General features: G+C 46.0%; 2 protein-coding genes across 3 annotated transcripts; both read left to right on the top strand.

The window, feature by feature from the left end:
• The first annotated feature begins 707 nt into the window (after window positions 1-707).
• LOC101776545 (phosphoenolpyruvate carboxylase 2) lies at window positions 708-6398 on the top strand. The gene is made up of 10 exons (XM_004956502.4): window positions 708-1019; window positions 2424-2815; window positions 2897-2981; window positions 3103-3325; window positions 3520-3623; window positions 3709-3796; window positions 3899-4053; window positions 4143-5141; window positions 5346-5732; window positions 5826-6398. Exons 1-10 carry the CDS (start codon window positions 846-848, stop codon window positions 6120-6122), a joined length of 2904 nt encoding a protein of 967 aa, XP_004956559.1. The 5' UTR covers window positions 708-845; the 3' UTR covers window positions 6123-6398.
• Window positions 6399-7490: 1092 nt separating this feature from the next.
• Window positions 7491-11734, top strand: LOC101775604 (ubiquitin-conjugating enzyme E2 36). Of its 2 annotated transcripts, XM_004956499.4 has the most exons (8): window positions 7491-7699; window positions 7779-7806; window positions 8089-8175; window positions 9838-9896; window positions 10322-10363; window positions 10437-10510; window positions 11223-11320; window positions 11403-11734. In XM_004956499.4, exons 1-8 carry the CDS (start codon window positions 7664-7666, stop codon window positions 11438-11440), a joined length of 462 nt encoding a protein of 153 aa, XP_004956556.1. In that variant the 5' UTR covers window positions 7491-7663; the 3' UTR covers window positions 11441-11734. The 2 variants fall into 2 exon arrangements, with proteins under 2 accessions (XP_004956556.1, XP_004956558.1); XM_004956501.3 differs by lacking the exon at window positions 10322-10363.
• Window positions 11735-25097: the final 13363 nt, after the last annotated feature.

Below are 25097 nucleotides of genomic sequence, written 5' to 3'. Positions count from 1 at the left end.
CCCACTAGGATTAGCCTAATAGAATCATGATAAGAAAAACCTTATGTTGTTTTAAAGAAACAAGGCCAACTTAAACTGTGCTGTATAATTCTGGCATTAAGTTTCATATTCAGAATGTATGTATGCTCGTATTTTCGGTTAATTATTTTCTTGACAATGATGTACCGCACGTTGCTGTGTGAGCTTTCTTTAATTATTTTTGGTTAATTATTCAGAATGTATGTATGTATATGCTCGTATTTTCGGGTAATTATTTTCTACAATGACTTTTTTTTATCTCTTCAGCTTGTTTGCTTTAACTTATCAGCCATCGAACAATATTTTTCTCTCACAACAAATTAGCCGTTTCAGCTTTTCAGCCGATTTATAAGTCCAGCCGAACATACTTTTTTTAAAAGATTGCAGTGTCGAACAGACTTTTTAAAAAGATTGCAGTGTGAGCTTCTACCACGAGTAGACTGAAATAACTGCGCCTGCACATGATACTCGTCCTCTTGGGGAAGAGGAAATCAGGGCCGTCCATCTGGACACACAGCAATCTGACCATCTCGAGTCGGGTGTCTCTAGACAGTTCCATCCTTATTTTCCTCCTCCTCTCTCTCTCCAATAATCAACGCAAATTAAAATTAATTTGATAATCACTTTATTCTCTCTCCCGGCACATTCATCCGGCTGCTATATCCATCTTCCCTTCTATAAAGAGCCCGCCAGAATCCGCTCTGTCCACCACCATCGCAGCCTCCTCCTCCTCTTCGGCCTTGCCAGAATTGCGCGGCGGTGTTCTTGCTGCTCCCAGCATTTGGGTGGGTTGGGTTGCTAATTGGATTAGGGGGTGGCGAGGCGGCATGGCGGCGTTGGGGGCGAAGGTGGAGCGGCTGTCGTCGATCGACGCGCAGCTGCGGATGCTGGTGCCGGGGAAGGTGTCGGAGGACGACAAGCTCATCGAGTACGACGCGCTCCTCCTCGACCGCTTCCTCGACATCCTGCAGGACCTCCACGGCGACGACCTCAAGGAGATGGTACCTTACCTTCCATTATTCGTCTCATCCCTTCTTGTCCCAACTCGTCCATGCTCTTCTGCCCTTTGTTCCTTTTTTTTTTCCTTTTCGTGTCCGAGTTTCCAGTGCACTTCTAATCTTGGTTTGGATCCGAGCAATCAGTTCAGTGTCGAGCTATTATGTTATCCTTAATTTTATTTCGGTCTTCGTTTCCCGTCCTCTGCACATACTGTATGCCCCTGGTTTGCGGTCAGTTAGTTTTCACAGTGGAAAAGTACCAATCATTCATTGGTCAAAGGCATGAGAATGAGTTTAGTGCCATTATTTTGTTTTATTTTCGAACGATTTCTTGGAGCGCAGCTTCAGTATGGGTGGAGACTTGGAGTGTTTGTGGTTGACTTCAGACTTCGAGTAACTCTTTTAGTCTCGGGGTAAATAGTAAAACAAGGTGGTTACTGCTTAATCTGGTGCTTTTAAGTACATGTCAAGATTAATGTTGGAATCTTGGAGGGTGCTCAGGTTCTGGTCTTCTGGATTGATTTTTTTTAATTCTTTGCCCATATGATTGTTTCTTAGTATGAAGGAGACTGGCCATCTCAACTTCCTCTCAGAATTATCTTTTGGTCCAATCAAGATAGTTTTTTTCCCTTTACGAGGCCTCTTTTATAAACACATTATTCGTTGATTCATTAACACGTTAATTTCAATCGTGTTGGTAAAACATGACTTCATATCTGGAAAAACTAAAAAATGCCTTTGGTATTGTGTATCAGGTGTGGATCTCTAGTTGGCATGTATGTGGTCTGTGAACTGATTTGGACCAATTGGACAGTGAAACTTGCATGTTTTGGTCATCTTTTGACTAGTAGACTGTCACCTGTTGGATATCAAAATGTAGGTGAAAGACATTATCTCCAGTTCAGATATACTAATTTAGTTAAGTATTTGCAACTGAGAGTGACAGCAGCATTTCTTTAGGAGAACTGACATATCGTGTCAATCCAGGACATATATGGAATTGCCATTCTAAAGAAATGCAGTTCCTTACAGCTTGCAAAAAAAATCTGTCACTCCCTTCTTGTACCTTCCCTGACAGAACTTGAACCTCTAGAACGTATGACAGCTCCAGAGATAGGCTACAAAAAATGTTCTTTTAAAAATAATAACTTATAGTTTTGGATTAAAACAAACTTCTGTTCAAGTGGCCATATCAAGGCTAAGTTCTTGCACTCTGGAATGGTGGCTACCATATTAAATTTATTTGACTTGGCCAGTTGGCCACAACACTATTGACAGATCTAAATTTGTTTGCGATAGTTATGTGGATTCTGTAGATAGCAGCAACAAAATTAAGAAACACAGCTATAATTTTCTTTTCTTTTTGTAATCATGGACAGTCATTAATTGGGTCAGCTTGCTTAATAGGTTCAAGAATGCTATGAGGTAGCTGCTGAGTATGAAACGAAGCATGACTTGCAAAAGCTCGATGAACTTGGCAAGATGATAACAAGCTTGGATCCTGGGGACTCTATTGTGATGGCCAAAGCTTTTTCACACATGCTTAACTTGGCCAATTTGGCTGAGGAAGTCCAGATAGCGTACAGGAGGAGAATCAAACTCAAGAAAGGAGACTTCGCTGATGAAAACTCGGCAATAACAGAATCTGACATTGAGGAAACACTTAAGAGGCTTGTAGTTGACCTCAAGAAGTCACCTGCTGAGGTATTTGATGCCCTCAAGAGCCAAACTATTGACCTGGTTTTTACTGCACATCCAACACAGTCTGTGAGGAGGTCCCTGCTCCAGAAACACTCAAGGTTAGCCAGCCAAACAACGCATTTGTAGCTGACATGATTTTGTTTTAGAATTTAACCTTTATCTGAACATTCTTATTTCAGGATACGAAACTGTTTGGTTCAACTCTACTCTAAAGATATCACCCCAGATGATAAGCAGGAACTTGATGAGGCTCTGCAGAGAGAGGTACTTATTGCAAATCTAACTATTCATTTGATGCATAAGCATGATCTAGTTATCAAATTCGTTGAAGCTTGTGACCAAAGAGGTCCATTCTTAATTTGTTACCTGAATTCTTCTTTTTCAGATCCAAGCTGCCTTTAGAACTGATGAGATCCGAAGAACGCAGCCTACTCCCCAAGATGAAATGCGTGCTGGTATGAGCTATTTCCATGAAACAATTTGGAAGGGTGTTCCGAAGTTCTTGCGCCGAGTCGATACTGCATTGAAGAACATTGGGATTAATGAGCGTGTTCCTTACAATGCACCTCTTATTCAGTTCTCTTCTTGGATGGGAGGAGATCGTGATGGTGAGGGACATCTCTATCTATTTATCTTGTCTTCCCATCATTATTAAATGTGAATATTTGCATTACCTATTACCTTTGTTGCTTCACACGGGAAGATGACTGCTGCATGTCCCTGTGTTTGCACCACTGCCCTTATATAGATGGTAGTAGCATTTATCTTTGTATTCTAAATTTGTAATGCTTCTAAAATTTAGGAAACCCAAGAGTCACGCCAGAGGTTACCAGGGATGTCTGCTTGCTTGCCAGAATGATGGCAGCAAACCTATACTGCTCACAGATTGAGGATCTTATGTTTGAGGTAGCTATTACTTTGGTAATATGAATATAGTTTATAACTTCATTTGCATCTGATAATTGAAGTTAACGACTTCAAATAATCGCAGTTGTCTATGTGGCGATGCAATGATGAGCTGCGCATACGTGCTGATGAGCTGCATCGCTCTACTAAGAAGGATGCCAAGCACTACATAGGTAGGTGCCAGTGACATCATTTTTAGGTCTTCTTAGTGATGATCTGTTGTTAGGCATTTTTTTGACATTCTAATTATTTTACCTTCTCCAATTCTGTTGCAGAGTTTTGGAAGAAGGTTCCTCCAAATGAGCCATATCGGGTGATACTGAGTGATGTAAGGGATAAACTTTACAACACCCGTGAACGATCACGTGAGCTTTTATCAAGTGGACATTCTGATGTTCCTGAGGAAGCTACACTGACAAGTATTGAGCAGGTTGAGATTTATCCATGGTCATCAGAAAATAATATTGACTTCTGATTTTCCTCAGTGGGTTTCTAATCTGTAGAAGCCATCTCTTGCAGCTTTTGGAGCCCTTGGAGCTATGCTACAGATCACTGTGTGCTTGTGGTGACCGTGTGATTGCTGATGGAAGCCTTCTTGATTTCTTGCGTCAAGTTTCCACCTTTGGGCTCTCCCTTGTGAGGCTTGATATTAGGCAAGAATCAGATAGGCACACAGATGTCCTGGATGCCATCACCACATACCTGGGGATTGGATCTTACCGCGAGTGGCCCGAAGAGCGCCGCCAGGAATGGTTATTGTCTGAACTCAATGGGAAACGTCCACTGTTTGGCCCAGACCTTCCCAAGACTGAAGAAGTTGCTGATGTTCTAGACACATTCCATGTTATTGCTGAGCTTCCTGCTGATAATTTTGGTGCATATATCATTTCCATGGCAACAGCTCCTTCAGATGTCCTTGCTGTTGAGCTCCTCCAACGTGAGTGCCATGTAAAGACACCCCTTAGAGTAGTCCCACTTTTCGAGAAGTTGGCCGATCTTGAGGCTGCTCCGGCTGCATTGGCCAGACTGTTCTCAATAGATTGGTACAGACAAAGGATGAATGGCAAGCAAGAGGTCATGATTGGGTATTCAGACTCAGGCAAAGATGCTGGTCGTCTCTCAGCAGCTTGGCAGCTGTACAAAGCTCAGGAGGAGCTCATCAAGGTTGCTAAGGACTTCGGTGTGAAGTTGACAATGTTCCATGGACGTGGTGGGACTGTTGGAAGGGGTGGTGGTCCTACTCACCTTGCCATCTTGTCCCAGCCACCAGACACGATCCACGGATCGCTCCGGGTCACTGTCCAAGGTGAAGTCATTGAGCAGTCCTTTGGTGAGGAACACTTGTGCTTCAGAACACTGCAGCGTTTTACGGCTGCTACCCTGGAGCATGGCATGCGTCCACCAAATGCACCGAAGCCAGAATGGCGTGCTCTTCTCGATGAGATGGCAGTTGTGGCAACAGAGGAATATCGGTCCATTGTCTTCAAAGAGCCTCGTTTCGTCGAGTATTTCCGCCTCGTAAGTCCTTGTTCTTGGCCACTACCATATTACAGTAACTTAATCTGCAAAACTGAACTTTTGGAATAGGTTTGACCTGATCATTAATATGAATCTAGCGCATGATTTACTGTGGGAATTGTATATTTTGCAAACCTAACTAAAATGTTCACCGAAGCCATTCGATTAGGCCCTATATTCACTTTGTGATGTTTGTGTTGACAGGCTACACCTGAAACAGAGTATGGCAGGATGAACATAGGAAGCAGGCCATCCAAGAGAAAGCCAAGTGGAGGCATCGAGTCACTTCGTGCTATTCCCTGGATCTTTGCTTGGACACAAACACGGTTCCACCTCCCAGTCTGGCTAGGATTTGGAGCTGCATTCAAGCATGTCCTCCAGAAGGACATCAGGAATCTCCACATGCTCCAAGAGATGTACAATGAGTGGCCGTTTTTCAGGGTCACCATCGATCTTGTTGAGATGGTGTTCGCCAAGGGTAATCCTGGCATTGCCGCTCTGTATGACAAACTCCTTGTCTCGGAGGATCTACAGCCACTGGGCGAGAAGCTGAGGGCCAACTATGAAGAAACCCAAAAACTTCTCCTTCAGGTTTGTTGAACAAAACACATGCATGCCTTGCATTTTGTTTCGACCACCATTCCAGCACTTCACGATGTACTGAACTTCATTTTTGGACTTCAGGTTGCTGGGCACAGGGATCTTCTTGAAGGTGATCTCTACCTGAAGCAGCGGCTCCGCCTCCGTGACGCCTACATCACCACCATGAACGTCTGCCAGGCCTACACCCTGAAGCGGATCCGCGACCCAGACTACCATGTTGCGCTGCGCCCCCACTTGTCCAAGGAGATCATGGACTCCAGCAAGCCGGCAGCGGAGCTCGTGAAGCTAAACCCTGCCAGCGAGTACGCCCCAGGACTGGAGGACACACTCATCCTCACCATGAAGGGCATAGCTGCCGGTCTGCAGAACACTGGTTAAGACAAGGAGATGAACTATTTCTTCTGATCATTTGCTTTAGGCCTTTGTATTTCTGCCGATTTTAGCTGCATCTTTGATCGTCTCCCTGCACCGTGAGAAAATAATGGCGTTTTCCGCCGAAGTGGTGGTAAATAAAAGGGAGGCAGTGATCATATCCGATCTGTTCGTAGACAGTTGTGTTGTAACTTCACAATGGAACAGCCTAAAGTGTGGTATCTGTTTTGCCTGAAGTATTTCACAGGCAGGATCTGAATTGTGTGGATTGTGCGTTCCAGCTAGGTTCCAAGTCCCCGTTGCAATCTGTTGCTGGATTATGAGTCAGAATGCATAACAGTGTGCAATCAGTATCACAATTCAGCTGAACCGTAAAGCACCTACTTACGCTGTCACATACGGACACCATAAATAGGTGAAACCAGTGCACTTACACATTTCAGAATCAGGGTATCTTTTATGTTTCCTTACTACTACTAAATACCAGTATGCATAGTTTACCATCTTATATCCTTAGATGAATTGTTCATATAAATATAAAAATTAGAACACGGAAGAGGAAAACAAACCACACATTTAAAATCTGGATCAACACATTCTATTATTTTTCACCACTATCTAAAAAGGATGGTCCACTTGAAAGGATACCTAAGGAGCTACTTTTCACTAGAGTGCTAAAAAGATGTATTGTGGGGATCCTTTTCTTTATCACACATCTTTTCTGCAACGTTATAATTGAGCATACCATATTAGAGAAAGCAACCTTAGAACTATGGAAAAGATACCAAATCCGTAACAATTTTTTTTGACGAAATACACCCTAGGGCATCTTTGTACATAATTTATATTGAGAAAAAAAGAACATGAATGGAAAAGACTATGCTAGAAAAGGAAAACTACAATTAAAATTGAAAAATTCTACTTCATTACATTTCAATCGCAACCATGACCCCGTTCAAAACATTAACGTCTTGTACCATCTGAGCTAATATGTAAGGAATCGGTGCACAATATTGTATTTACAAGGATATTTAAGTACCATTATACAATTTCCCGTGATTTATAAAATCTTGTTGTAGTAAAGGTGCCTGAACCTAGGATGTTGTCCAACATGTTTTATTGTATTAGTAACGTAGGAGTTCCATTTCACATGAAAAAATGATATGTAATAATACAAACTAATATTCTAAAAAATATATTTTAGTTTTCTAATAAATATATTAGTATATGCTAAAAAATTAAAATGCAATGATTCTTATATTGAAAAGTGTTTGGTAATACTTCACTATATTTCACACATCAGAATATATGCTCTCGTATGAATTCCTGCCCTTTCCGAAAGAAAAAGGAATTTGCATTCCTCCTTGTGTCCTTCCTCTGTAAAAAAACGCAAACTACAGGGACCAGGGTGCACCAGCAAGCAAGCGACCATTTCTTTCTCCACGACTCCACCAGCGCCGCCTCTTTGCCCCCAATCTCTCTCCGCCTCCACCGCGATCCCAAGGACCACCAAACCCTAGCCCGAAGGCCCCCCTCCTCAGTCCACCATGGCCCACAGCAACCTCCCCCGCCGCATCATCAAGGTGAGGAAGCCCGTCGAATTTCGGTTTCTTTCCATTTTTATGCAAATATGGTGATTTTTTGGTGGTTTGCTTCCTGCAGGAGACGCAGCGGCTGCTCAGCGAGCCAGGTGAGATGCGTTACATATGAAAGATGTCAGTTTGGTGGTTCTTTTCTTTTGTTTCTTTTCTCCTAGGATTTAGTTACAGTAAGCTTGTTTGCCCCCAAAGGCCTTAGTTTTTTGTTTTCATTTAGCTAAAGAAATTAGAATGTCTATTTTTTTTTCATGCATACGCTCTTAACTGTCCGAAGATAGTTTCCATTTTATGTCTTGATTGCTCTTTAGAATTTTGGGGACTTCTTGGGTGGTGTATTGATGTTTCCCGGGTTGTATGGCTTGCTGTTTTTGCAGCTCCAGGAATCAGTGCCTCGCCAACGGAGGAGAACATGCGCTACTTCAATGTCATGATCCTTGGCCCGTCGCAGTCACCATATGAGGGTGAGGAATCTTTTCCTCTTGTTCTTCTGTTCTGTATTTTAATTGCCTTAGACATCATGTATATGTTTTTAATTGATAATATGGTTCTCTTAATTGGCTTTGGAAATAGTAGATGGAATCTAGATTATTGGAAAATTTTATTCCATACCATTCAAAAAGAACAAACTTTAGTCAAATAACATTCAGTCACATTAGTTCACTTTAATAAGATTGAAAAAGAAATGCTTTATAAAGATTTTAAAGTGCCTTCCATGTTTTTCTGGTTTGTTTCATTAGATTTTTACAGCTTCCTCCATGTCTGTTTGGCACTATGCGATCTGATCGTTTTTGAAAAGAAAGAAGTTTAGGAAGCTCTAGTGCATGCCCCCGATGCTCTTCTCTTCTCAATTCTGTAGTTTTGCCCCTGGTGGCTCATGGCAAAAAGTGCCATCGCACCTCCACTATGCTTGCTCCTTCAACGCCAGTGAGCAACTCTCCTTCATCCTTCCCTATACTCAGCTGAGCTCAGAGCTTCCAATACCTGCAAATCATATAGCAAGCCTCTTTCTCTGCCAGCTTGCCCCATGGCCTGCATGCCCCTGCTCCAAATCAGAGACCCGTGTGGCTTTCATTCATCAATCTGTGGCATTGTCCCTTTTGGCATTGTGTGAGGAACAGATTCACGATAGGCCCACGCTCCAGGTTTGACAGCAGTATTTATGCACCAGGGTGCAGGCCAGCAAGAAAACAAGGGGGCAGCAATGCATATGGAAATGAATTGCTGTGACTGGGCATGGAACAAGACGGCTTTGATTGGTTGCGCATACAATGCAAGCAAGAAATCTGGCTTGGGCTGAGTGAAGAGGCATCAGTTGAACAGGGGCAACCAGCCAAACAAGCTGGTAACTCTAGTTATGTGAAAAACACATTGAACTTATTGACATTGCTAGGATTTTTATAATTAGCTGTAAATATTTGTAAAGTGCGATGGGTGGTGTTTGTTATTGGTAGAACACGCCTTGCTGTGTAGGAAGTAGCTGTGAACAGGCCTAGGAGAGGGCTTGAAGCGATGGCGACGGGGAGGCGCCGTGCTGGTCGCATGGCGTCGAGCTGTGGTGGCGAGGGGAACGTGGGAGAGCTGGGCAACAATATCCCTTGATATTATTGCTTGATTCATTCCCTAGTACAATTGGGTTTATATATATCACCCCTACTACAATGGAGAATCCTAACCGATTACTCTTTGGCCAAACAAAGGCCTAAACCAACTCTATCTTTTCTCAAGAAGACACTAACTAACTGGCCTACTGCCTTGGGGTTCCTGGGGCTGCTGCCGGCGCCTCCTATATGGTATGCCGACCATAACAGTTATTAATTTCTCTTAACTAAGATCCAAAGTATTTTCTGCAAGTGCTGGCAAACAAGTCATCCTTGCTAGCTTTCTTTGTGTGCATTTCTGCTTCATTGCCCTGGTTGTATTTTTGTTTTGATGCATAACAATTTTTTTTTCAGAAACTTTCTTATATGGTTTTTTTGTGTCTCTTGTGATGATTATTGCACTCTGTGCTACCATTAATGCATCCTTTCTCTCCTGTTCAAAGAATGCAAAACAAATTAGTGGTATTTTTGTTTTTGTGCTTTCTAATATGGTCCCTGATAACTGTTGATTGGACTACCTGTCAGGAGGAGTTTTCAAGCTTGAACTATTCTTGCCTGAAGAATATCCAATGGCTCCACCAAAGGTATTTCATTACTACTGCCTGACTATGATTTCAGTAATGCCATGGTTCTATGAATCGATATAAATAATAAATAGTTCTGCTGATGCTTGTCAAGCTTAATTTAAGCTAAGCTATAGAGTTGATCAAATTCAGAAAGGTTGCATATATATATATATGTGTTGCTGCTCAATGAGATTTAGATTTCAGGTTCACATTTAACTGGAAATCATCATATGATTTATTTTTGGTGACACCAGCTATTCAGAATACTCTTGCAAATTTCAATGGCTTCAGTAAACTTGTATAACATCATCCATGCTTTTATTTTACTGACTTAAATTTGTCCTCCACTGTTTTTGTTAGTATTTCATATATTGGTGGTTAGTTTGGTTTAAGATCACAAGAATTTGTACATTTATGGTTTCTGAAATCATTACTGAACGTAGGTTCGATTTCTCACAAAAATTTATCACCCTAACATTGACAAGGTAAGCTTGTTACCTCATGCTTCTCTCTTAGGGTATTAGTATACTGTGTTGCTTAATACTCACACTCATACAGCTTGGTAGGATATGCCTTGATATTTTAAAGGACAAGTGGAGTCCTGCCCTTCAGATCCGAACAGTTCTTTTGAGGTGAATACTTCTGCTTCGCTGATTTTCTGGATTAACATCAGTCAGCTCCACTAAATAAGGTGTATAACACCTGAAAGGGGCTTGTTGATCTCCATGTCCATTATAAGCTTACAGTATTAAGAGACCCTACAGTGGCAAATGTGCACCTTCAGAGTGTTACACTTCGATATCCTCGGCCACTAAAAAAGCAGATTAGCATATAAGATACATCAATTTAATATCAGTGGATAGTGTGTGCATTGTGGAGGAAGCTGCACTTGCTTGCCATTATTGCATATTATTTGCCAGAATGCTGTTGGAATGTGGGCAAAAACATTTACATGTTTGCCCCTTTTACAGTTTGTTCATATATGCCTAGTATGTGTACTTTGTATCCCGATATCTCAACCCTAACACAAGTGGGGATGCACACAGCTCATATGCCTGCTTCACTACTTTCAGAGCTGCTAGTGTTTACACTTTTACTGTTTTTTTTGCTTTATTCACAATCTGTTCACATATGCCTAGTGTGTCTCAGTTACCTCTTGATCATAACGCACGTAGGGATGCGCACAGGACATAGCATGCACACACATGCCAGCTTCACAACCTTCAGAGCTTGTGGTGTTTATGCTTTTCCAGAAATAGTTGCTGAAAAGAGTCAGAAAAAATAACTGAACTTGAATAACTTAATCTTAGCTGACGAGCACATATTCTTGTTTCTGGTCTTCAGCATCCAGGCGCTGCTCAGTGCCCCAAATCCTGACGATCCACTTGCTGACAATGTTGCAAAGCACTGGAAATCTAATGAGACTGAAGCTGTGGAAACAGGTGAGGGAGTAACTTAATCTCGTTCATCTTTAGCTTCAGAATTTGGACGAATTATAAGCTCAATGGTGTTCTTGAATGACAGCCAAAGAGTGGACTCGTCTATATGCCAGTGGAGAGTGAGCTTTGCACGATGCAATGCTTGCTTGGTAATAATCTTCGTGGTGGAGCTCAACTTGAACAACCATTGGCTGGTTACATTTGAAACTGAAGGGGTCTAGTGATGTGTCGAATTTTATCCTCTTTATGATGTGTCCTACAGTCTGATGTACATTAATCTAGCTGGGCTGTGACGAACCCTCATACATGTAAAGTGTTCCTTTGGCATGTCTGGTACTTGACCTTGAGAGGTTAGATGATTATACATATATCATAATAAATATGCTGAGATGATGTGTGTGCCTGTTATTTCTTGAATTATCTTATGCGTATTTTTTCCCTCTAGGGATCCCAGGATTTTATATCTATACCTAATATTGAAGAGAGGATGTTTCTTTCAACCGTCAACCGCCGCGGGCATTTTGAATATTAAAGAGAGGATGTTTCTTTCAACCGTCAACCGTCGCGGGTATTTTGCAAAAAAATCCCCTCAAGTTTTTAGTAATCAACCCGCAGTCCCTGTTCGACAAACAAAAATCCCCAGACCAAAAATCGAATCCGCATCTTCCTCTCTCTACTCTACTCTGCTTCCCGAGGCCCGTGGTCCCACTGGCGACATGGACTCACCAGAGATCCGAGGCCCGTGGTCCCAGCGAAGCGCTCAATCTAATATGTCGCCACTCTTCCACGAGATGTGCTAGCCGAGATCTGCCCATCGGCGGGGGCAATGGCCGCCGTGCACGAGGAGGCTGCGTCGTGGTCGGAGGAGGCAGCGTGGCGGGCCTGGGGCATCACCGTGCCGCTCCGTAAGTCTTCCAGTCCGCCGGTAGCGGAGGCCGCGACGTGGTCGGAGGAGGTGGCGTGGCGGGTCTGGGGTGTCGCCGTGCTGCTCCAGGTCCACCTCCACGATGCCGACATCACCGCGCTCCCCCCGCTGCCACCCTTCCACGAGATGTGCCCGCCAGCGGCAGGAATGGCCGTCGCACACAAGGAGGCCGTGGCGTGGTCGGAGGAGGCGGCACCGGAGGCCGGGCTCAACATCGCCACCACCCGATCTCGCATCTAGCAATCAGAGTAACAGTGATTAAGAATTGGAAGCCACGGGAGAAGGGAAGATGGCAAGGCAAGTTGCCGAGATCCAGGAAGCGGAGAGGTGGGAGGGAGCTTACCCGATAGATGGAGGCGGGGTCGTCGGGGCGCTGCTTGAGCGCATCGAGGTCGTGGAGTAGAGCGCGAAGCTGCTGCTCCTCCATGGTCGCCTCACCGCCACTTGGTTGTTGCCCTGCTCCTCCGATTGTATTGGAGTCTCTACCAACATAAAATCTGTGCGTGCAAACATGAAATTAAAAGAATGAACCTGGAACTCTACCTTTAAATCCCGCCATCCTGCGAGCCGGAATCCTGTGGACGGTCAGCGGCGAGCAAGGGCAGGCCGTAGCGGCGGCGCTGGCCGGCAGCGTCAGGTGGAAGCGGGGAGTTAGAGTTGAGGATGGGGGCCGGCGCGTCAAACCTGAGCATGGTGACGGGACAAACATGACGACCTTGTGACTGCGGGGAGTTGGCCGGTAGGGTGTAGTGGGCTGGTTTGGATTGCATTAGTCATTCTGTATCTTAGCGTATTACTCAGGAGAGTTTGTGCAATGCTTAGTGATATAATATTTTCACATTATAACTTTATTTAGATATCTTTGTATTCAATATAAGTTATCTAAACTTCAAACATCATGAGATCTTTTATTTTAATATAGAGAGCTCTAAATGTTCCTACAAAATGAGATGCTAAGCAACCATACTATTTTCAAAAAAAAAAAACAACCATACATGAAAAAAAGAATAATAAGCTGCGAACATGTAAAAATACGTAGCAACGCATGGGCATTTCTACTAGTTTAATATAATATGTAGAATCCAGGCCTGAGTTTACAATGTGGCCTCGCCACTGAAACTTGGAATTTTTTTATTTTAACCCTTTTAAAACTAAAATTTTAATAATAACAAATGCCGAACTAAATTTCTAAAAACTAGTTTTTTTAGTCATGCCATGCGCTTTGGTGTGACAAATACTTAGCCACGCTCCACGCTGGCACGGACAAACTCCACGCTGGCACGGATGCTCCCACGTATGCTTTGTGCCCGCCATGGTCCATAACGACGCTTCTCCTTTATTTTTCCCCAGCCCTTGTCTCTGCGATCTGTATCGTAGATTCAGCATTGCAAACAAACAAGTACTCCCTACAAAACATTACATTGCTTGAATCACCAGCGTGCATTGATCCCAAAAATGGATCGAATCAAGATTCAGCAACACATCGGATTATTGTCCCACGAAGACGAGGCTCTCAAGCCGCATTGCCCCATGCAGTAGCCGTCGTTAAGCTGGCTCTCACCATTACTACAAAACAATATTTGTAAGTTCGGACTATTTGGCATTTGCAGATCCATCCTACTTTTTCACAGCTCGAAATGTTGTTTATAGGAGCAGGCCTCTAGCCGCCCCTGCAACACGCTGCCCTTGTAATTGAGCTTTTCAGGAACAACTTGAATTGTACAATTTTACATACCAGTTGAAAAAAGAGTAAAATGTGCTAGAGGTAACTAAACTTGTATCGTACGATCAAAAGGTACTTCAACATAAAAAATGTATATTTATGTACCTAAACTTTTTAAGTGGGGTCACGGGACTAATATAGTTGTCCATTCGGGCTGCCCGGCCCGGTCTGGCATGGGCCCAGCAAGGCCCGTTAAATTCGTGCCGTGCTGGGTCGGTCCACGAGCTGCATCGGCGGCCCAAGCATGGGCCGCAATACCTTTTCCGTGCCGGGCCAGCCCGTCAAGCACGGCTGGCTTCGGGCCACCGCGAGGCACGACGGGCCTCGCGCTGCCGCTGCAGCCGCTCCTGGCCTCCCGCACCGGCGCTGTCGGCCCCTTGCGCTGCCGCCGCCGCTGCCGGCCGAAGGGGAGGCAGAGGTTGGAGAGGAAGGGGAGGATGGAGCCATGAAGGGGAGCTGGGAAGATGTGAGAGACAGAGGAAGGCGATGGTGGGCAGCAGATAGGGAGAGGAATGGGTGACGGGTGAGAGTTAGCAGGCCAGATTGGCATCTATATTGTTGTTGGGCCGGTTGGGAGGAGTTTAACGGGTCATTTCGGGTAGACATAGTAAAATCGTGCGGGCCAGGCCACCCGTCAGGCCGAGGCACTAGCCCACACCCGGCACGAGCCATCGGGCCGGCCAGCCCGAGCTCGAAGAGTTACGGGCCAGGCCGGTCAGGCCGGGCTTGGGACGGGTAAAAAACTGGATTTCATGTTGGACTGTCGGGCTGATGTGGCCGCATGCCCATGCCACCGTGGCATCTTGAGCGATTTGGCACCGTGGCACCTTGAACGATTTGGCAAGAAAATGGCACCGTGGCATCAAGCTACGTTTTGTCCCTCTGGCCTCCAAGGACTCACACCAGGCCCCGATGGATGGAGGAGTTAGTTGATTGGTAGTTGGGGGTCGTAGAAGCGTAGCAAAGACAATAGGAAAAGGTTTTGACATCGTAGTCTCTGGAACATCTAGGTTATATTTGGATCCACACAACTAAAATTTAGCTAGCTAAAATTTAGAAGGTTTTTTAGCTAGCCAAAGTTTAGCTAGGGATGTTTGGATCTTTTAACTAAATATAGTTAAAAAGTTATTTGTCTATCTTATCCTCCACTCCCACTTTAAATACTTTTCTCGAGGAAGGTGGAGTGGTTGTTTGGTGTTTTATTACTTTAAGCTAGGTTTAGCTAGGTTCAGCCAGCTAAAGAAATCTTTATCCAGCTAAAATTTAGCTAGATCTTGTTTGGATCTATAGCAGCTAAATTTAGCGAGTCGATGGATCCAAACAGGACCCTAGCAATAGGTGGATAATAGAGTATTCAATGGAAAGGTGGCGCCACTGACAAGTACGGTAGAGGATGTTGTCGTAGAACGATGTTGTTGGATTGTGGTGAGGATAGATGATTTATTGCATTTGGTGTTCCAAATGGCTAGTTTCCGCTTATCCTTAACAATACCTTTTTTCTATTTTATTTCTTTGTAATTTTTTCTTTGCACTTTGATTTGAGGTCGCATGTGTGTTATAATACCTCTAACTCAATAAAATGCTTGCCCAGCCAAGTTCTTGAAAAAAAAAATCCGTAGCTAGCTAGGAGAGAATAATTAATTCATATTTGGAGGTCAACTTATCCGGATTTAAAAAAAAGAACCGGGGCCATTTGCAACTGCCCTTGGGATAATGTCACGTAAACAAGCGTGTGTTCGGACCTCATCAGCTTGCAGTGATTCGATTTCCTCCATCCAGTGGCGGAGAAACAGGCCCCCTATCTGGCTTCCATGAGCTATCTGACTTCCATAAGCTAGATAAGAAGAGTAGTAACTTTAAGACCCATTAAATCCATAATAAGAAATTAACTCAACATTTTAACAAATTAGATTCAACATTTTCTAAAACTTAAATCAACGTCTAAAAAAGCAGATTCAACATTTTGTAAAACATTATCAACATATCTCGTTCAACATTTTTTTGACCTAATTCAACATTTTGAAAAACTCAATTCATCATTTTTCTAAACCTAATTCAACATTCGAAACCATCATTATTTTAACCGCTTCTTCTTCCTCGTGGCAGTAGGAGCACCAGCGGTGGCGCGCCGGGCGGGCGGGCGGCAGCGCAACACGGTGGTGGGACGGGCTGCGGCGACGTCGAGCACTATCTGCTGATGCAAGCGTGCGGCGGCGACGCGGCCTGATAACGGCAGGTGCCGGCGGAAGCACGCGGCGACGCGGCCCTATGGGCGCTGACGCCAGCGCACGGGAGGCGCGGCGTTGGCGTGGTCGGGGGACTAGGCGTGCGGGTGGCAGTGTGTGGGATGAGGAGCATGCATAGGCGACAACACGTGCTAGGGTTGAGGGAGGAGATCAGCATCCAACGGTAGAGAGCTACACGCACGAATCTCAAACACTCGTAGTGTGGAAGAAAAATGTTTCTGGAAGCTAGATTGGATTCCCGACTATGGCCAGGGGGCCCCTATATGTGGATAAGCTATTTATCTTTAAACCAAGTAGCCCAATAACCGAAACCCATAACGGCCCAGTTTCGATTTTCTACTGCAAAGCACTAGCGCGAGCATGCGAAAGCATTCATAATTTAGTTATTTTCATCATTTTTTCTTTCTTTCTTTATTCCGACGTAAAACACTGCGGTGTCCAACATCATAGAACAGTTTAAAACAGTTTAGAACACATTCGTGGAACACACGGATCAACAATCTAATTTGGATAAACTATTTCAACACTTCGTATAAACTAGTTCAACATTCTATGTTAAAAATGTTGAAATAGTATGTTAAAAATGTTGCAATTGTAAAGGTCAAATATTGATTTTCCAAAAAAACTAAATAATAATAATAATTATACTTATATTGATATTCAACATTAGTTTTTTCAAGAAAAATCATATTCAACATTAATTACTATCACATTCAACATTTCGAATAAATAAGTTCAACATGTTGTATGGCAAATGTTGAAGTAGTATATCTAATAGTATATGAAAAATAGTTCAACAATTCTCGAACCTCGCTCAAAAATTTAGAAAAATGACCTCAACATTTATATGAAAGATGTTGGTAAAATATCATATTCAATATTTCTTAATATCTAGTTCAACATTTTTTTTGCAAAAATTATTTCAACATTTGTATGTAAATATTGAGGTAATATAGAAAAATGTTGAAACAATTAGTATAAATGTTGAAATGGTTCATGCGAAGTGTTGAATATTTATTTTTTATGAAAAATATGCATATTGGATCTCATGGTTCAAACGGATTCGAAAAATGATGAGCGGTTAAGGAGATAAATGATTTTGCATCTCGAAGTTGTCATATAATACTTTTCCATCCCACTCCTAGCCAGCCTCCCACAACCGAGCGTCTTTGAGCCTACGACAGGTGACAACGACATGCATTTTGACATGTGATAGTGACATGCCTGACAAGCGTGTGAGATGGAGAAAAAACCAGCACCGTTCCCTTCGGCCAGGCGCACAAATCTCAAAGTGGAAGGTCACTTGACTTCCCACCTTCCGAAAGACAGATAGGATTTCCACTACGGCCATTGGCCTAGGCGTTGGGCCGCATTCTCCATATGATGTTACTATAGCTACTAGAGGCCCAGCCCAACAAGCAAATTATCTCCATTGAGTGGCCTTATACGTGGGCTTAGCCCAGCTCCGCCCCTGCCTCCATCCTTCACCGTAAAAAATCTCATCAACAACATGGCCTGGTGAATAATGCTGTGTAACATCCGAAAAATCACCAACCTGAAATCACCCGTTAAAAATCGCTTTTAAAATCTTTTTACCGCTAAGCTCCCGGAAATCTAAAATCTTCCCGGCGATTTCTCCGTCCCAGCACCCAAGCCGACAGCCATCATTTTTACCCGTGCCCGTAATTTCCACCGCGTGCCGCCGTCAGACGCCACGCGTGCTCCGACTGCGTGCCGCGAATGCCGCCGGTCTTCCCTTTTTCTTTCTCTTTTTTCCTCCCTTTTTCTTTTTCCTTTTCCTTTTTCCTTTCTTCTTCTCCTTCTTCTTTCTTCTTCCTCCTTCCTCCTTCTCTTTCCTCCTCCCTTCTTCCTCCTAGCACCCACCTACCCCGGCGCATTTACTTCGCCTGGCCCCCTCTCCGGTGCCTGGCCCCGGCTCCCTCCGGCCCCGGTGCGCTCGGGCCCTGCCGCGCCTACGCCCGGCGCATTGCGCCGGCCCGCCCGGCCTCGGCACCCGCGCCGCACGTCGCTGGCACCGGCGCGACTGCCGGCCCCTAGCCCGACCCCACCGGCGTGCCCACCATGCCGCGCCCTGGCCCCGCTCCACGATGCCGACCACCGCACGCCACCGTCGGCCCCTACCGTCCTCCGGCGCCGCCCGCCGCACGCCACCGCCGGCCCCACCGCAACACCGGCCGCCCCCATCTCCCCAAGCCGCACCACACCCCCCTGACCTCCTCCACAAGCCGCTCGTGCCGAGCCGCCACCGCCGCCCGTACTCCTCCACCCGAACGTTGCCTCCACCGAACCATCGCCGGCCGCCCCCTTCCCTCTCCGAAGCTCCAAGGTAAGGGGCAAAATGGAGCCACCTTCCCTTCCTCCGCCACCCCTAGCCCACGGCTCGCCGCCGGCGAGGCCCGGCCGACCGGCTGCCGCCGGCCCCATCTCCTCTCTCTCCCTCTCCAAGTTCCTGGAGAGGAAGGAAGAAGAAACCACAAAATTCCGATCTAACCCCCAACTTTCGTCAAATTACAGATTAGTCCTTCCACCACTCTCATAAACCTATTCGCGGAAAAGCCCCTCCACCTCCAAAAGTATTCACAAATAGGTCCCTGGTTTATCTTGAATCAGTCCTAAACCTCCCTTTTAAGCCCCTAATTCATGTTTAACTCGTCATTTCATGCGTCAAACTTCCTCCAATTAATCCCAAATTTTACCACATCATCCTCCAGAATACTTCCGCCGATCCATATCCAAATTTCCCAAAAATACTACTTCTACCTATTTTCCGTTCGCGTTTTCTGTTCGGAGCTCAACGGTTAAAAACCAACTTTCTTTTAATTATTTGTGTGTCCGTTTGTGTGTGTCGTAGATCGCGGATTACCCGAGGAGGAGCCCAAGGAGGAGTTTGACCGCGAGCCCGAGTCTGAGGACCAGCAGCACGAGCCGGAACTCCCGGAAGGCTTTGAAGACGGCAAGTCCAATCTCACCCTTTGATGCATACTTAATACCTAGTTTTTCAAACACAACCCATTGGCCTGTTTTATAAAATGCATATTGTTTTATTGCAAGACATGGTTGGATAGCCACCCCTTGATTGTTGTGAATGTTCCTTGTTATCCTATGGTTGTCTCTAAATATGACCCGCTCTATTTAGGCGATAACCACTGCTAGAATGCTTAGGAAATAGCTACTCGGCTTCAATCATTATTACAATGGTTATTTGGAAAATAAATATGTGTGTGTGTGCAATTGGGAAAATGGTTTTCCGGGTTCAGAGGAAAGGAATGTGTAGACGAGATGGATGGGTGTTTCTTGTGTGAAATGCCAGGATGTTGTGCTCGTACCTTAGTGGTTGAGCAATGTCGGGCGATATCCATCTTGTCATGATTAAGGACCGAGTTGATGTGTCATCTTGCCTAATTCCACCATCGTACAACCACTCGACTGTTGTATGGGCAACGGCTTAGCTTAAATCCCACTAGCTAAACTGTTAGTCTTCAGCGGTGCTGGTGAGCAACGGAGCCCATGGAGAAGGAGTAAGATCTTGGTGACTTAGGTCCCGGTTACGGTCTCGTGGATGAGCCATGAACCCCTTGAGTGCTTCCGTGAGGGCTAGCCAGTCTTAGCTGAGGTGGGTAATGGCTTTGTTAGGATCTGCACCAGCACTAAGGTGACCGTGCTGCGGTACCCTACTTGTGGGAAAAGTGTACAACCTCTGCAGAGTTAAAACCTATCCGGGTAGCCATGTTCACGGCATTGGACGAGTTATGGCTTGGTCACATAACTAGCACTTGGGCTTGGTTGTCGCATGTGTGTGTGTGTGTGTGTGTGTGTGTGTGTGTGTGTGTGTGTGTGTGTGTGTGTGTGTTGGATTTTGAAAGTGTCCGGCAGTTGTGCCGTGAGCTATGGTGGACGGGGAGTCCGATAGCGATAAAACTTGGATCCTTTGTGTAGGATCAACCCCACTTAATGTTTCGATTACTAAAGAAAAGCTTTACAAAAACTTGTTTGAAAACGAGCCTATGCATGTGTTGGAAATTTAGCTTTACCGCAAATAAACTCTCACCTATCCTTGTTATATCCTGTGCATATACTTGCTTGTATTTCCCTCCGTGGATGGGGTTGGACTTGTTGAGTACGTTCGTACTCACCCTTGCTTCGTTACTACAGAGGAAGACCCGGACTTCATCGCCGAAGACCTTGAGTAGAGGTTGTGTCCGCACCCAACGCTGCCTGTGGTGTTGGCCTTTCCAAGATGCTGCTGCTACCGTGTAGTCCCGAGTGCTATTTTTTGGCAGTCGCTTGGTTAGCCGCTGTTGTTTATTTACTTCTTATCGCTGCGTGGCTCTCACGCCCACTCCCTCAGGAGTTGTACGGTAACTGAATTATCTGTCGAATAAATGTGTTATCAGCCTCCTGGGACTGATATTTGTATCACATTTAGTCTCTAGTTAGGTGGGGACGCTTCATGCTGTATCAGAGCTGTCGTTGGCTGTAGGACGCGACCTTAGGACCGGACTAGCCCTTTTTGACCAAAATAAATGACTTACAAAATTTCTGCCTACCTCTGCTCTATTGCAAAACTAATTTGTGCCCCGGATCTTTTCTAGATGGCCGAGGAAGGATGGGTCAACAGCCACTACTTAGAGGAGCCCGGTTGTCCCAGATTGTTGTTCGCCTGCATGGACTGCCTCGGGATCTACGAGCGTCCGGAATACACCAGCAGGGAGTACGAGGATCGTGGAACCCCTCGATGTGAGATGATTATCTACATCGGGCGGAGTAGCTGCTACCCTGACATCCAGCCTTGGAATATGACTGCCACCGGCTTCCGGCACAAGGATACTTATCAAGAGGCAGCTCGGAAGGCCCTCCGTTTCCTATGCCAGATCTACGAGAGGCACATCGGCCGCACTCCGATGAGGTTCTACCCGCCTGTCAAGAAAAACCGCCCGGTATGGCTGGTCCGGGTAAGAACTTTGGAAGGACGTGGACAACGCGAGGACGACCCTACCGTACTCCACATGGATGCCTACCTTCTCACATTGGACGAGCTCTACGACGAGTAGGCTGCTAAGTTGAAGCAGCAGACTCGTAGGGCCGAGGACGCAGAGGTTATGGTGAGGAGGCTTCAGGTAAAGTTAGCCACCGCTAAAGCTCGAGCCGCAGCCGCCCAAAGCAACAAGGCCATGCCGTTGAGGCCCTCAAGGAGGCTGAGGATCGGCACTCCAAGGAACTGAAGGATGCCCACCTCACCATTCGTGCCAGAAGGAGGATGGTGACCATCGAGGACGAAGAGGCCCCGATCCTTGAAGGAATTCCCATCGCCCCAGGGTCCAGTAAACGGAAGAGCCCGGATGCCACCCCAGCGCCACCGCCTTCGGAACAGAACTCCGAGGTGTCGGATGGAGAGGCGCCAGAACCCCCTCCAGCGGGCGGGACTCTAAAGGATGAAGTGCTGGCCCTCCTTATCCTGTTAGAAGACCACTCAGTCCAGGGAGAAGACTCGCCCTGCGAGTAGTATGCCCAGCCCAGAGTTGCCTAAGGGAATGAAGGCGTCATGGTCCGCAGTTTAGAGTTGTACCCCCCTTCAGTTGCGTGTTGTAACTGGTCGTGTAGTATGTGTTTTGGCCTTGCCCCAGAAGTGTTGTACCCCCCTGGGCAAAATAAATAAAATTGCTTGTGTTTGTTGCTTGTTAGTCTGTGTGTTTGTCGACAGGAGGTGGATTCTGTCTCTTCGAAAATACGAAATAACCACTTTAAAGATCACTAAAATCCAAATCCTACTCTCATAAAATCTCGCTCAATCTGCAGATGCTGCCCAAGCGTACCACCAGGACTTCCCCAAGTCAGGCCCATGCCACCCCCAGTGCTGAGAGGCAGCCAGAAATGCAAGAACCACCTCCGGCAGTGCTTCCTGAGGAGCAGGAAGTGAGCCAGCCAGAAGGAAGGGGAGAAAGCCAAGTGGGAACACAGCAGCCACCACCCCCACCAGTTATTGATCTGGTTCAAGTGATGAACAACCAGACCCTTCTACTGGAAGCTCTGGCCAACGCCGTTACCCACCAGAGGCCCCGCGGGCAGAACATGAATGAGAAGTTGACGGACTTCCTTCGGACCAAGCCACCCACTTTTGGCGGGTCCATCAACCCTCTGGACGCAGATGACTGGTTGCGCGTCATCCAGAGGAAGCTGGAACCATTTGGTTGTAAGGGCAGGGATAAAGTTCTCTTGGCTGCCTACCAGCTCACTAGAACTGCCCTAGCTTGGTGGGAGAGCTACTGCTCTGCCGCCCAGGATGCCTCCACTATCACTTGGGATGAATTCGTGACAGAATTCCATCGCTATCATATCCCCGCAGCCACCATGAAGCGCAAGGCGGATGAGTTCCGCGAACTCCGCCAAGGCAACAGATCCGTGGAAGAGTACACCTTCCAGTTCATGGAGCTGGCTCATTATGCTCCAGAGGAGGTGGACAAGGATGAGAAGAAGCAGGACATGTTCAAGAAAGGCTTGAACGCGAAACTGAGGACCCTGCTCACTCCCCAAATCTACCCCGACTTCAACACCTTGATGAACATGGCCATCTTGACTGAGAGGGCTAAGGCAGAAGAACGGAGGGACAACAAGCGCCGATTCCTGGAGAGCAAGACGCACCAGCAGGACCGATTCCAGAAGCCGAGGAGCTTCAGTCATCCCTTGCCCAGATCCCAAGCTCCCATGCATTACCGGACCCAGTCCCAAGCACTCGGTTCACACCAGACCGCTGCCTTGTTTAGGAGCCAGAACCCTGCCAAGGCCCCACAGAGCAGTGCCAGCCAAGTCACTGGCAACAGTAGGGCATGCTTCAACTGCAGAGAGCCAGGTCATTTCATCGCCAACTGCCCCTATGCCAACAAGCCAGCAGCATCAGCCTTCTCCAACTCAGTAGCTGGGCCCAGGGCAGCATTGTCAGGAGCCAACCGTGTGCAAGTCCGCAGCAACAACAACCCCAGCAACAACAACAGCCAGCAGATGAGGCCGCCCCAGCAATCATTTGGACGAGCCCGCGTCAACCACATCGGCGCGCAAGAGGCTCGCGAAGCTCAGGGCGTGGTACTCGGTGAGTTTCTAGTCAGCTCAGTCTTGGCGACAATACTTTTTGACTCTAGAGCATCACATTCCTTCATATCCTCAAGTTTTGTGGAAGAACACCTTATACCCACAGTACTACTAAAGTTACCCCTATTAACCCGGACTCCTGGAGCCGACATTCGGTGTCAACTAGGTTGTTCCCGGGTAAGGATTAATTTAAGTGGGGAAGAATTTCTAGCGGATCTAGTAGTACTTAAATCTAAGGGGATAGATGTGATTTTTGGAATGGATTGGTTGAGCCTGCATGACGGTCATATAGGGTGTGCCGATAAGGTAGTGCACCTGACCATTCGGGATGGTGTGCAAGTGACCTGTCACACTCGAGGAAGTGGCCCAGACCCCATGGTGTTTAGCATGGAGACCAAGACCATAGAAGAAGTCCCGGTAGTAAGTGAATACCCGGATGTCTTTCCCGAGGAACTACCTGGAATGCCCCCAGATAGGGACATAGAGTTCGTAATCGACCTTGTCCCTGGGACCTCTCCAATAGCCAAGAGACCCTATAGGATGGCAGCCTCAGAGTTAGCCGAACTGAAGAAACAGTTGGGAGAATTGCAGCAGAGTGGCTTTATCAGGCCTAGATCATCCCCGTGGGGAGCCCCCGTGCTCTTTGTCAAGAAGAAAGATGGGAGCATGAGGATGTGCGTAGATTATCGCGCACTGAATGAGGTCACCATTAAGAACAAGTACCCACTCCCCAGAATAGATGACCTATTCGACCAACTGAAAGGAGCCAAGTATTTCTCCAAGATAGATCTGAGGTCAGGGTACCATCAGCTCAAGATTAAGGAGAGAAACATCCCGAAGACGGCCTTTGTCACCCGTTATGGTCAATTTGAGTTTACGGTGATGTCTTTTGGATTGACCAATGCACCTGCTTATTTCATGAACCTCATGAACAAAGTGTTTATGGATGAGGTAGATAAGTTTGTTGTAGTCTTTATTGACGACATACTTATTTACTCCAAGAGTGTTCAGGAACATGAACAGCATATACGGGTGGTGTTAGAGAAATTGAGAGCCCACCGACTCTATGCTAAATTCAGCAAGTGTGAATTTTGGCTTGAGAAAGTGGCATTCCTTGGTCATATCCTGACCGCGGAAGGAGTCGTAGTTGATCCAGAAAAAGTTGAAGCTGTCTCCAACTGGCAACAACCCACCAATGTTAGTGAGATTAGAAGCTTTTTGGGTTTAGCTGGGTATTACAGGAGGTTTATTGAAGGATTCTCCAAGATAGCCCGGCCAATGACAGAGCTGCTCAGGAAGGATAAGAAGTTCACCTGGACCGAGTCATGTGAGCGGAGCTTCCAAGAGCTGAAGAAGAGGTTGACGACAGCCCCAGTATTAACCTTACCTGATATCCAGTGAGACTTTGTCATCTACTGTGATGCATCCTGACAAGGATTAGGATGTGTCCTCATGCAAGATGGGAAGGTTGTGGCATATGCTTCCCGCCAACTCAAGCTCCATGAGCAGAACTACCCAACCCATGAATTAGAGTTTGCAGCCGTAGTACATGCCCTCAAGATTTGGAGGCATTATCTGATTGGGAATAAATGTGAGATCTACACCGACCATAAGAGCTTAAAGTACATCTTCACCCAACCCGATCTGAATTTAAGACAAAGAAGGTGGTTAGAACTGGTAAAGTACTACAACCTAGAAATCCACTACCACCCCAGCAAAGCTAATGTTGTGGCTGACGCTTTAAGCCGGAAATCCTATGGACAGCCCGGACCCGAGAATGCC

This window comes from Setaria italica, chromosome II (assembly GCF_000263155.2).
Source record: "Setaria italica strain Yugu1 chromosome II, Setaria_italica_v2.0, whole genome shotgun sequence".
NCBI lineage: Eukaryota > Viridiplantae > Streptophyta > Magnoliopsida > Poales > Poaceae > Setaria > Setaria italica.
The sequence above is the reverse complement of the archived record's forward strand: the minus strand, read 5'-3'. Positions and strand labels throughout refer to the sequence as shown.